This window comes from Empidonax traillii, unplaced genomic scaffold (genome assembly GCF_003031625.1).
Source record: "Empidonax traillii isolate 1590-97213 ecotype Southwest subspecies unplaced genomic scaffold, ASM303162v1 scaffold53:size2875158, whole genome shotgun sequence".
Lineage (NCBI taxonomy): Eukaryota > Metazoa > Chordata > Aves > Passeriformes > Tyrannidae > Empidonax > Empidonax traillii.
Window position 1 is genome coordinate 2,303,962 of NW_020955246.1, and position 13,864 is coordinate 2,317,825.

Sequence of the window (13,864 nt, forward strand, 5' to 3'; positions counted from 1 at the left end):
GTCTGATATTTGTAGTGTGGCAATATTGTAAAGTTATGGAGTATTTTTTCAAAATTCTGTGTTCTACAAGAGAAGTGTAGCTTAGAGTGGAAATGATGCAGGAGATTGTGAATTAAATGTGACCATTAAGCAAAAGAAGACATAAAATGTGATAAATAAGACTCACACAGCTGTCAGCAATTTACTGGCAGGAAGAGCCATGAAGGGAGGGCAGTCCTGAGCAGTGTTTTGTAAAGAGTTAGTTGCTTTCAAAAGACGTGAAAAGTGAAATATCAGCTTCAGGTATGATAAAGATTGATTGACAAAAAGTTTGAAGGGAAAAGCATTGAAATTGATTAAAAAGAGGAATGAGGTGGATTTATAAGACACAATTTTTATTATGATATTTCAATATTGTATAAAGATATCCATAGATTTCTTGGGAGTTGTCTGCGTTGTAGACTCTTAATTAGTGCATCTGTCCTTTAGGTGAGGCATGCTGGTGGACAATACATCCTGCTTCTAAACAAAGGTCAGAAGGAGAAAAAGTTCGAATAGGTGATGATCTTATCCTGGTCAGTGTGTCCTCTGAAAGATACCTGGTAAGTTTGTTTCTTTAACAAGGGGCCAAATGCTGGGAATATAAAAAGTGCTGTGAGAAGATGGGGAAAATAGTTGGGATCCTTATGAATCATCTTTTTCTAATCTAGGAATTAATGCCTGGTTGTAATGCATTTTTATTTTTCCTCATTGAAAGGGGGATGTGTGTATGTGTGTATGTGTGTATGTGTTCCTCCTCCAGAACAAGATTGTTTCTATACCTTTTTCCTGAGGTGTACTGCAGCATTCTTCATCTTAGCAAGCTTTTATTTCTGTAATTGTGAAAGATTGCTAAGCTGCAGCTGGAGTCTCCTGATTGGATTTAAAAATGAGTTCATTTTAAAAGCAAGTGACTGCTAATTTTTAAAGAATGTTTGTATATTTACTTTATGATATATTCTGTTGCTAAATTAATATACTAAATATTTATAAGTGCATAATTTTCACTGTTTCCTCCTACCATTATCTTATTTCAGCATCTATCTGTGTCAAATGGAAGTATTCATGTGGATGCCTCCTTTATGCAAACACTATGGAATGTACATCCTATATGTTCAGGAAGCAATATTACAGAAGGTTTGTCATTTTATTTGTTTAGAAATGTATATAATATAGGTTACTTTAATGCTTTTTTTAAAGAGTGAAAATGAAAAAAAAAATCCCCCTCAGAACACCAAACCAAAAAGTTTAGTGAAAATAACAGAAGGGAGATAAAAGTACAGGCAAAATGGAAAGCAGCTTTCCAAAGTTGCTATTCCAGTATCTTGTGTTTTTCATGGACATTTGCTCAATATCCTTTGTGAATCTCACAGCCATGCTTATTGTCTGTCTGTCATAGACAAGAAAATTCATTCTCTTAACCAGCCTAAATCCTACACCAGAGTGAGCCTTTCTTTCTAGGTACTTTACTTCATTTTATGGTCATGTTTCACTTTATTCTGAGAAATGTCTCATTCTGTGTCAGAAGGCTGATCCACTCAGAATTGCTCCTTATTTCAATGCCATACTTTGACATTAACACTGTCGTAGCAAACATTGTACTTTACCTCTGCTTTTCTCTGTTCAAAGTATCAACCCTTGATGTTCACAAATGACTTAAATGTCTTTAAGTGTCATTTTGTACCCCTTGGCTGTAAAACTGATCACTTGTGATATAGTAATATACGCTATCATAGGACAAAATGGAGCTGTAAGGGAACTGAAGGAAATATGGCATTTCCCTGGGATCATCCACTGCAAGTCATGATAGAAGATGACTACCCTGATGCTAAAGACTTAATTCAGTAATCTTATCTGAACTAAGCTTGGGTTATTCTAATTCCAAGTGATTTAAATCAGCATCTCACAGTGTATCTGTTCACTGGTCCATAAGAAACATATCTCAGAGTGTTCTTAGGTTTTCATTTTAAGAGCATATGGGATATGGATTTTATGATTGCTTCTGCATGACTGGGCCAGATACTTAAAAATGGCTGACTGGGGGCTTGCCATCCTGGATCATAAATAGAATAGAGGCCAACTCTGGAAAAGTCTGTGTTTTCTCAGGTTTCACAGGTAAAACAAAACTAAGCAAACAGAAAAACCATCCTATAGCAAAATTTAAAACCTGTAACAGATGACAAACATAACAAGCCACACAGAGAGATCGTGGAAGATGAATGGTATATTTTAGATTTCTGTAATAGAAGGGATTTGGCAGATAAACTTCCTCAGAGCTTACAAAATCACAGAGCTGTTGAGGTAGGCACTGACCTGGTCCAATCTGCCTTCCAAGATGGTCCACCTAGAACAGGTTGCCTAGGACTGTGTCTAGACAGGTTTAGACTCTCTTCAAGGTTGGAGACTCCACAACTTCCCTGGGCAACCTGTGCCAGTGCTCAGACACCCTCAAAATGAAAAAGTGTTTCCTGATGTTCAGAAAGACCCTGCCATGTTTTGATATGTGCCCATTGCCTCTGGTTTGGTCACTTTGAACACACCCTGATCCTGTCCTCTTTACATTCCTGGAATCCCTCTAGAGCCTTCTCTTCTCTGGGTCCAACAGTCCCAGTTCTCTCATCCTTTCCTCATGTGTGACATGCACCGGTCTCTTAATCATCTCAGTGTCCCTTTGCTGTACTTGGAACCCTTTTACTGTCTAGCCCAGAACTGGTTACATAATCCAAAGTGGTGTAGCTAAAAAAAATTAAACTAAAAAGGTTAGGGTAAGGTAAGCAGAGAAGTAGGTTTTCTGTGTGTCCATCAATTTTTTTCCAACTACTTAGCTGTAGTTTTAGTTGTATATACAGTTCTCAGAATGGTTTATGTGAGAGATGATCATATGTAAAAAGACATAGCAGTCTAGCTCATGTTGAATGAACAGACTGAGAAAGCAGGATTTCTTGAGCATAAAATTGTATTTGGAATCAGACAATGTACATTCTGCGATGTTTGAGAAACTTCTGATGGAACATAAATATAAGGAAAGCGGTTTTTTTTCACATTCTTTCTTTGCTTTGACTTTTGTATTAGTTGGCAATGGAGTAATTGTCAGTTACTGTTTTCCTAATTTACAAATTTATTTTGAATCAGCTGCACAGTATGAAAGTTTTTTTATTTCCTTCCTTCTTTTTGTATGTTCTTTCAAAAGGCATTAATTTCACTTACTTGGTCAGAACTGTTTGAACTGAAGGTCTGATGAACCATTCTCCTCCTACATCCCTTTGTCTTTTCTTCTTTAATGTAAAACAAAGTGCCTGCACTCTGTGTTAAATGGGTTGGAAAGTTAGCTTCCATTAAACTTAATCTTCAGAACTTCAAAGTGTTTTTCTGTTCTCTTTCTCTTACTACTGCACTTTTGATTTTGACACAGATTATAAATGTCAGAACAAACGGATGAACTCATGAAATTATTTTGTATTGAGTTAATTTAAATTGTACTAAGGGGAGGGAACTGTGGTATTATATATTTGATTTGGCAATATATTGATTTGATTATATATTGATGTAGCAAAAACTACATAATACCACAATATTACATTCTCTGAGTATGCACAAATCAGGGTGACTGCAAAACTGGCCTAAGTTTATACAAAAGATGCACCAATATGCAGAGAAGTTAAAACTGCTCACAGCTTTTAGTCTGCATGGAAATGAACTGTTCTCTACACAGCTGAAATGGTGGCAAAAAATTCCCACCTGAACATTTTCTGCACTTTTTTTCTTATTCTGGTATTTCCCAGCCTACTGTATGGTAATTGATTACTACCACCAGGAACATAAAACAGCTCTTTCCTGGCAAGTGCAGGAGGATTGCAGGAATAAGTAATTAATGTGTTAATATACAATTAAAAGATACTCCTTTACAGCTGGAATTTTTCATAGCATTGTATAATCGTACAAAGACTAAATCTCCAGTTCAGGGAATCTCACAACCACAAATCATAGGAATCTGGAAAAGCATCACTGCTCCTTGCCTTCTCCCTGTGCTCTTTCCTTAGACACACGCAATTAAAACCTTTGGAGACAGGATTCAAGTCTAGAAGAAAGTTTAGTCTGTCATGGCACAGTCATTTCTTTGCATAACTTCAGCAGGACATTTTTACACAATTTAATTTCTTCAATTTTCAAGCCAATAAATGTTGCAGAGGGTTTTAATTTCCTTTTATGTCTCAGAATCCTAATTTGATTTCTGAAAGTTAAGAAACTGCTTTCTTTTTGTCTTCATTTTCAGAAGAAATATTTTTAACTGAAAAAGTTATTAAAAATAGCCTGTCATCATACTAAATTTGTCCTTGTTTAATTTCAGTAATGACTGAAAATTTGGAATACACTTCATCTAGCTCTTTTGAAATTTTTAAAATTTTATGAGGGTGTTATTTTCATATTGTCAATGTTTAAGCTAATGAGTAAATGAACTTCTTCTACAGGATATCTTCTTGGTGGGCATGTAGTACGTTTTTTCCATGGCCATGATGAGTGCTTGACAATTCCATCTACAGATCAGAATGATTCACAGCACAAGTAAGTGATGGTGCATTTTTATGTATTTCCTCCTCTCCGAAATGGAAAAGATTGTCAGTTGAATTGGAGGTTAGATAGATTAAAACTCTTTACAGCAGCCTTTAATTAGGTAGTGGCATTGTTACAAGAAGCTGGGACCTACTAAGCAGAAAATCATTCATGAGTTCATTTATTGCTGAAAATTAAGTGGTTGATTTCCACTGAAATTTCATCCTGTTATATTGTTTGTCTTTAGTGTGTACTGCTATAAGTAGAGGTAAGCTACTGTTAGCAGGGAAGATGGTAATGTAAAAAAACTTCTAAAACCAAACCAAACCATAAGTTTTGCCTCTATAATGACTTCCATATTTTATATATTTTGCACCTTTTGGCAAGCTTTTGCTTTCTTAAATTTGACTAATATATTAAGATAATTAGGTCATGTTACATAGACTAAATTACATTCCTATTAAACTTACATCTACAGTTGTTATATATTTATGTTGAAATTTTTATGCATTTTTTTATATTTTGCCTTTAATCAAAATCACAGCAAGCTAGTAATTTGATACACAAACCCCCTAGCTTTAAAAATCATATTCAACAAATAAGATCTTCACACCATTGTGGCAAATAAGTTTTGCTTTAGGTAATATGATACCACAAGTAACATTCAGTCATGTAAACTTTTCAGCTCTAAGTTTTCCATGTTTACATTTCTGTGGAGTAAGACTGTCTCCAAAGCCAAAAGAAAACTCAAATGGAATGCCAGAAAAATGCACTTGTTGGTGAATATTTATTGCTATTCTCTTCATATGTGTATAGAAAAAAAGATACAAAGTTTGCACTGAGTATTAGAATGTACACACCTAGTATAAAAATACTAGAAAATTATGAGAACTAGACACCTTATGTAGAACAGAAGCCATAGTCAGACTGATTTTATAAACAACCTGTCTTCGTAATCCGCCATAGATGATCTTTCTTTGTATTTGACTATTGAATAGAATATTAGTTTCAGCACTAAAAGATACGACTGATCTCCAGAGAATTGTTCAAGAAAACTAGATTATAGTAAAGGTTTAATTCTTTCACTTCCTGTTTTTTTATTTCTCTGAATTTTCTAAAACCAATTTATAATTTTATCTGTATTATCTGTTTTGTAAAGATTATAATGCAGAATTTTTTTTTATCACCACCCATTTTGTCCTTTCATGTGAATAATACAAGTAATTCTAGGAATGAAGTCTCGTTGTCATGTTCATGCAGAGAATCATTAGTATCTGAAAACGTATATATTTATTTTAGTACTGTGTGTATGTATTTAAAACCTATAGTAATCTCTTTGGAACTGTAGGAATTACATATTTTTATAGCTATTTAAGTAACAGGAAAAGTTCTCCAGCCACTTTGAATTTTATCAACTCCTGAGAGAGAATAGCTTAATGGAAATAGCCTAATTTACCAGGGATATTTGGATTGTGTATGATGGTCTCACTGATGAGTAGGAATCTTCTGTCCATTCATCTCCATTTGTTTAGCAGAGAAGTAGGGAGTCATGTACAGAGATGTAAGCTATAAATACTATGTTAACACAAAAAACACAAGAGGATGATGTTCTGAATCTTTTCTTTAGAAAAGTTCTTTATGAAACTGGAGGAGCTGGTGTTCGAGCAAGGTCTTTGTGGAGAGTAGAACCCCTCCGAATAAGGTATTGATATTTTTTTAACTTTTTTTTGTTAGCAACTCTTCCTAGGTTCACAGCAATTTGATTATTACAGACCCTTAAGGCAGAACGTGACTAATATATTTGTCATGCTGTATGATATGTGTTAGCATGTTCTTTGTCAATAGTAAAAATCAATCAAATTGTGATATATTTATATGGAGATTGTCAGTATTTTAAGACTTTTTTTTTCTGTCTTCCATAATAAAACCAGCATTGGCTATGACATCTGTCTGCTTGGGATATTGCTTCTGTCCACAAGTAAAAGCCTTTTCTAGTTTTCACTTGGAGTTTTAGAAGCAAGGGTGGAAATCAGAGCAGCGATATCCCTCCTACGTGTTTTTTGTTTGTTTGTTTCTTTGTTTTTGTGGTTTGTTTTTGTTTTGTTTTTGTTTTTAAGAATCTATCAGTTTCCTAGGTGATTCGCTATCTGTTATTTTGCTGGAAGTGAAATTTCAATATATACCATAAGACTGTGTATGTTTTAACCTTGCTGGCCTTCTGAACCGTATGTTTGTTTTACCCTTGGTGCATTTGTGATTGCAAATGAAATACCCTCATAACTAAGAGAGATGTACGATAATTCTGTGGAATGTTGAGTCCTCAATTAGGTTTAATTTGTTTGTTTAGTCAGTCAGCTAAAATACAGTAGTTAATTTACACCTGTAGAATGTTTCTATGGGCACCACATGTAACACCCTAATAAAACAGAGAGAGGGTGTAGAAACAAGAAGATCAAAGCTCCACTCTTTCCAGGTTCCCTTTGCAAATGTATTAACAGTTTTTCATGTGTTTTTTGCACATATTAAAATCACAGCCAAAAAGTAATATATAGCACATTCTACTTTCTGAACATCCTTTAGAGCCCGAAGTAGAAATTTTAGGTTTGTTTAGTTCATAAACTAATTTTTGGTGTCTCTTATGTTTAGCTGGAGTGGAAGTAACATCAGATGGGGACAGCCTTTCCGTCTTCGACATATTACAACAGGGAAGTATTTGGCTCTGAATGAAGATGAAGGAGTTGTAATATTAGACAGAGAGAAGTCAGACACAACATCTACTGCTTTTTGTTTTAGAGCATCAAAGGTAAATAACACAAATGCAAATTTGTTCTAAATGTGGTGCACTCAAATACTAAATCTGAGTTGTTTCAATAACTGTATAAATTACTTATAATTTCTAAATTGAAGTAATTGACAGGGATTATTCATTGAAATACAAAGGTAAACAACTGAGTCAAGAGTAACAAAGGTCTCCTTTATAAAAACTAGGGATGATTAATAAATTCAAGAATAAACTAAACTGTTACCACATTTAAAAAACAAGATTGAAAACAAATACAATGCAAGATACAGTGGTTTAATATGAATACTTTGATAATTATAGAATCATTTTAGTTAGAATCTCATTAGTGTTATACATTCAAGATCTATCTGTCATAATTTAATTCAATTGAATTTAGTTCAGTTGCTATTCTTTGTGCAGTGTGTTGATGGGAATTGAAGTGAACTCAATTGAATTTTTCCTAAATGCAACGAAAATGTAGTCAGTGATTTCTAAACCATATGTTTTCAAACTATGCTCTCTAGTGAGCTGCTAATTGCATGTTACTAGCTTTATCATCATCTCCAGCTGGGAAAAACAATACATGGGAGAGAGAATGAAGAATGATTGTGGAGGTAGGAGAAATTAATAAATTTTTTTTCCCAGGAAGTTTTTTATAATCAACGATGATTAAAAGTTTTTATTTGTTTTCATGATTTTATTTATAAATAGTTACCATAGCTGTTGAAATACAATTTTTTATTAACTACGAGAAACTAAATTTTCCACCTAATTATGAATGCTATATGGTCCCTGAAGGGCAGTGAGAAAGAATCTTTAAAGTTAGTTGCATAATAGATAAAAATCTAGCATTAAGAGTCTTGACAGATGCTAGACTTTTGTTAGTGTTCTTAGCATGTATAAAGTAACCATGTTTATTAGTGTGACTGCATATGATATTTCATGAATTTTTATTTTAGCCAATCAAACTAATTGAAAAACTATCAGGAAATTTCCTTTGATTGCTAGTTTCTAGCCAAATAGATTTTAATTCTTTACTCAGTGTAAGGGCTATGCAGTGTAGACCGTACATATGATGTTGTGCAGGGGCATTTATTACTGCTGTATTTTTTTTCCATTTTTGGCAAATCATGGCGCCCTTGTAAGAATGGTGATTATCTCAGGAATGCCACTTGATAAACATTTGTGTTAAATTTCCTTTAATATACTCACTGCCTAATTGGACATCAACCATCCTGCTATTTTTCAGTGTTTTAATCTATGAATATAAAAGTATACATTTTAAGTATATATATTTAATGTTTTTGTATGCATATTAGTAAAATAATTTCTGTTACATTTATTAAACATGCCCTATTTTCTTACTCTTTTTGTTGAGGTGTGCCTCAAAGGCCTATTGGTGAAATTTATTACAGTGCCCAAAATGACTAAGCTGAAGTACAGTAGTAATTAGTTGTGCTGAAGTCATTCATGTCTGCTGTGTTTATGCATAATATGGTTGTTAATGTACATTTTGTATTAAATACAAGCTCAGTGTCTAATCATCCTGTCCTATATGTGATGTCCTATATTGAAAAGCATATTTCTATCTCAAAATAGTTTATAAACTTGCTTTTTCCTAAGCCAAGAATAATTGTCTGGGCAGGTAAGAGCTGCACTGTCCCATGGGTAGAGATATTAGTATTTCCAAAGGTGAGGGGAACAATCAGTGATAACTCTTCCTGAAGAAAGAAAGGTGAAGTTTTGGAAGGGAATAAACCCCAAAGATTGACCTGGACTGTAAGAAGGAAAGAGCTCCTTCAGCCAAGTGCTGATGGCATACAGACTGAGAGAAAAAAGGACCATAGAACTCATAGTTAGACTAGATATATGCAATATATAAATTTTATCTTAATTTCTGCACATATGTATTTGTAAACCTTTGATTGGTTCATTTTCTCAATGAAGAAATATTTTCATTTGCCTGGACTTTAATATGATATGAATTCAGGGAAATATCAAGATACTTGTCTAATACCGTTATGTCTAGCTGTGTACAGATTCTTAAAAATAGATGTTGGAATACCTGTCTGTTTACAGCACTCCTGTCCTTTAGACTAATAGAGCAATTCGAATTAGAAAGGACCCTGTGAAGTCATCTAGTCCAGCCTTCTGCTTCAGATAGGGTCGATGCTGAATTCAGACCAGATTATTCGCATTAAACACTGCTGCAGAGTATCCAAAGGGGAATAAAACATTTTTCCATTGCAGTATTCTTTCCTGTTTGGAAGGCAGCAGAAGAGTTTTGTAGAGAAGCGGTATTACCTTTGCCAGAAAACAGAGCTATGTGAAATCCCCAAGGCTTCCCGGGAGCTTATAACACATGACTTAAATGAAGTCTCGTTTTTTCAGCAGTTGTTATAGAGACTCTCTTGTCGAAAAAGCACCTTCATCCTCATTAGTGTTACATTCCATCAGTCTTGTCTGTTCCTTGCTTTTCAAAATCTGTGATTGCATTCATAATTTACTTTCCCTGTTTTGTTTTCTTTTGCTGAATAGCATTGGAAATTGAAACTCTTATTTTAAATTAAAAAAATTCAAATTAGTGTTTTCCTTACTATGTCCTTACATAAATAAGAACAGAAGGGAACTTGTAAAAAAAGTTAAAGAATATGCTGAAGAACATCATGGTGCTGATTTCAATGAAAACAGCATATGTAATATGTGCCTGTTTACTGCAAATTACTGCAAACTAAGATATAAGTAGCAGAAATTGATGGAAAGCCCCCAAAATCACATCTTTTATTGGTTTTAATATGGACCTTACTTTTGACCAAGTTTTAAAATGTGAACCTTTATATTTTTAACGCAACAGATCTGTAATGCCTTGTGACAACAGAGACAGCAGTTTCTCTACACCAGATGGAATCCTGTTTTGAAATGGGATGTTCTCATTCCAGCACAGTACTTGGCTCAGTATACACTGCTGAGCAGAATCTTGGTTCTGCTTACAAATTTCTTTGAGATTAAATGCAGTGCAAACAAGAGAATATTTAAAAATATTTGTTTATTTAAAATTTTTGTAGCCCAGAATTAATATTTTAGATTTCATATTTTATCTATGATATATAAAATCGACAATAAAAATTTATTGGTATAGCCTTGGTAAGTAACATTCTGACACATTCAAAAGTCACAGATGACTCATGCAGAAGGATTTGATATCATTTTAATATTACTGCCAGCATGTAGCTGTCTTAGGGACTCAACATGGCATAAGGGTGTTGTAATAGTTTAGTAGTAATCATAAAGATTAATTTGTTTTTTGAATAAGATGATAGGTATTACTGTGTCCTTTACCTAAATTTGTCTCTAAAAGTTCAAGTACTTATTTTTAAGTTTATAATTTAAAATTTTAATTTCCCAGGTAAGCACTGCATTTCAAATAGAGTATTAAACTACTTTTCTACTTATTTTATATGGGAGGAGAAAATAGAAGGTAAAATAAAAATCACCTCCTTTTTATTTTTTCGTGTCTGCTGGGGTGTAAAAACATATACAGAGTAAATAATTTAGGTCAATGCATCAGTCCTTTGCTGTTATATCTGTAGACTTTTATCTTTTTCTTTTGTTAAATATGGCAGTACTTTTATCGCAATAACAGTGTGTAACACCAAAAGATAAAATTTTAATTAGCTTATGCAGGATAGATTTATGAAGGGTCAGCAGACAGGTTGTTTTACCATTCTTAGGGGTGTCTAAGCAAGCCCTTAAGCAATGAAAGTTTTTCCCCTTCTGTGTTTTTACTATGGAAAAAAATCTTTGTAAAGGCAGTTGGCTTTATTTGTTCTGTTCACGTCATTCATTACCTTCTTTCCATCACATAGGAATCTATGATTCTATGAATTTTCTCACTAATTCTTGTTCTTCCTCCAGTATCTTAAATATCTTTTGAAGATATCATCTTTGACAGCTTTGCCCTCAAATTCCTTTGTTTATTCCATCTTTCTTTTTATTATTTTTTTATTATTATTGTTATTTTTCCTTTGACATTTTCTAGGCCCATGATGTGACTTGTTTCCTTTGATTTGATTAATTCACAGCCTGAGGGAGTTAAACTGAGAACAGGTTGTGAGGAGACGATTTTAAAGAGGAAGTATCTGGATATTTTACTGCTAAGATATGTTCAAATATTTAGATAACAGATATTTTTTTCCCCTTCTCCCCCAGTAATCTTTATCTGACTATACTTTTCAGCTGTTGTAAAATACACCCTGTTTTTGCGATCACACTGTGATCAAATTACTTGGCTGAAATCCTAGAGAAACTGGACAGAGAGCAAGGAGCAAAACAGGACTAAGAGGAATTTATGCTGTATTTATTAAAGGGTCTTCAGGCCCTGAAAAAAATTCTAAAGCTTTATTTCTGAAATTCAAAAAATCTTGGTTTTTTCCGTATGTTTAATGTTGTCAAAAAGTGTCAGTATCACTTAATTTTTTTCAAAACAGTAACTTAATTAGTATTGCTTGTTACCAAGTTATGATTTCAGATGCAGATGCAATATTTGAAAAAAAATGTTTGAATGTTCAGGATGCTGTGTAGAGTCAACAGAGTAATTGCTGACAGTTAATGAATTTGTGCTATTTTATTGTACTTTTCATCTAATGGAGTCACTGCAAATATGTATTGAAGTAATTCCTCTTTATTCATAGGTGATAGGGAGTGCAGTCCACGCAAATATCATGTGACATGATTTCCTCATAATTTTCACATTGCAATGATAACCCCAAAGAATGTCTTGTAATTTCATTCAGTTTCATCTTGGCATTACAATGTTACCTGTTCCAACTAAAATTATTGTTGAAATGTGACAGTTGAATTCTGTATAAATGAAAGCAGATTAGCATAGCTAGAAGACAACTTCTGTTTTCTTCACAGATGTTGAAAACCTGGTAACCTGAAATGAAATTAACAAACACCCTGTTACACATATAAAAATGTGTATCAATTCCTAACATATTTTGTTTAGTTACCAACAAATTAACAACTATCTACACTTAAGTCCATCATCAGTTGAAATGATAGAAAAATGGTGTTCTTTAATTACTCTATTTTCTTAAAGTTTTTTTGTTGAATCACGTGTATCCGTAATTTGATATTGCAAAATTTGCTACATAATTCTGTTCTTATTCCTGAATTCAATTGTGAAAGAACAAACATTTTATTTTAAAGAAAAGGATACTTGCTTTTGTGCTGCGATCTAAAAATCCTCCAGTTGTAAATGAAGAAGCATGTGATTAAGAAATATATATAAGAATATATATATTAAAAAAATAAAAAATATATATTATATATATATATATATATATATATATAAAAGAAATAGCCTGGATTTAAGAACTGGATGTTCTAGCCAAGCATTGAGCAATGTCTTTAAAAACATTTTGAAAAAATCCAATTCTTCTTACAAAGTGGATAAATAAAAAAAATAAAATAAATGTAAAAAAATTAAGAAATTCTAAAGTAAAGGTAAAAGCCAAACTTATTTTTAAAATTAGTGTTTTCTTTTTTTGCTTCTTATTGCAATACAGATGTATTATCCAAGTGAAGTGTTTATCTGTATACGCAATTCATAAACAAAAAATTATTTTGCATAAAAATATTTTAACTACATTTCTAAATAGGTTTCTGTTTATTTTTATTTTTCATGTTTAAGGTAAAATTCAAGAATGTTGTTTATATAGGGTTCTACAGACTCTTAAACTAAAACTTTACTTACACTGGTAACTCCATTATTTTGTTAAATTAAACATTTAAAGATTTTTTTAATCTTTAGAGATTTTACTTGATTTTTCTTGCTTCAGAGAAAAGGATGCTTGATATTTGAAATTATTTTTAATCACAATCTGAATAATTAATTGTATAGAAACAAAAATTATGTTAAATAAAATTTAGCTCTGTGATAACAGCATAAGTAGCATAATCATTGTTCAGTACTGTAGTATAGGGTACCAGGGTAGATACATATCCTATTCCAGTACAGAGATTGAATGCCAACTTTATTTTATCTTCCTAGGAGCTAAAAGAAAAGCAAGATTCTAGTCTCAAACGTGACATGGATGGGATGGGAGTCCCAGAAATAAAGTATGGTGATTCGATCTGTTTTGTCCAACATGTGGCCACTTCCTTATGGTTGACTTACAAAGCACAGGACGCTAAATCAGCACGTTTAGGTCCCTTGAAAAGAAAGGTAATGTTTGATATTCTTTTTAATTATGTGTGAAATGAATGTTAATTGTGGGTTTAACTATTTTGTGGTGCTGTATTGAAAATGTATTTCATTCTAAAAATGTAAACAATGGTGGATATTAATATAACTATATAACTGAAAAAAAAAACGTTGCCACTAAGTAATTTATTTAACTTTTTTTCTTGTCTTTTTCTTTAACTTAATTTCTTTAAGAAATTATTAATTTGTGCTTAAATTTTTGTGTTTGACACCAGCAAAAGATGGAAATTTCTGACTTGAATGCT

General features: G+C 32.8%; 1 protein-coding gene across 1 annotated transcript in view; it reads left to right on the forward strand.

Moving 5' to 3' along the window:
• The window catches only part of RYR3 (ryanodine receptor 3), a 224,193-nt gene that overhangs the window by 58,295 nt on the left and 152,034 nt on the right, over positions 1 to 13,864 (forward strand). Inside the window, exons 7-12 of the mRNA XM_027879319.1 lie at positions 469 to 581; positions 1,056 to 1,155; positions 4,488 to 4,581; positions 6,197 to 6,271; positions 7,216 to 7,372; positions 13,407 to 13,580. Of these exons, the coding sequence (XP_027735120.1) occupies positions 469 to 581; positions 1,056 to 1,155; positions 4,488 to 4,581; positions 6,197 to 6,271; positions 7,216 to 7,372; positions 13,407 to 13,580 (713 nt within the window). The remainder of the gene's footprint in view (positions 1 to 468; positions 582 to 1,055; positions 1,156 to 4,487; positions 4,582 to 6,196; positions 6,272 to 7,215; positions 7,373 to 13,406; positions 13,581 to 13,864) is intronic.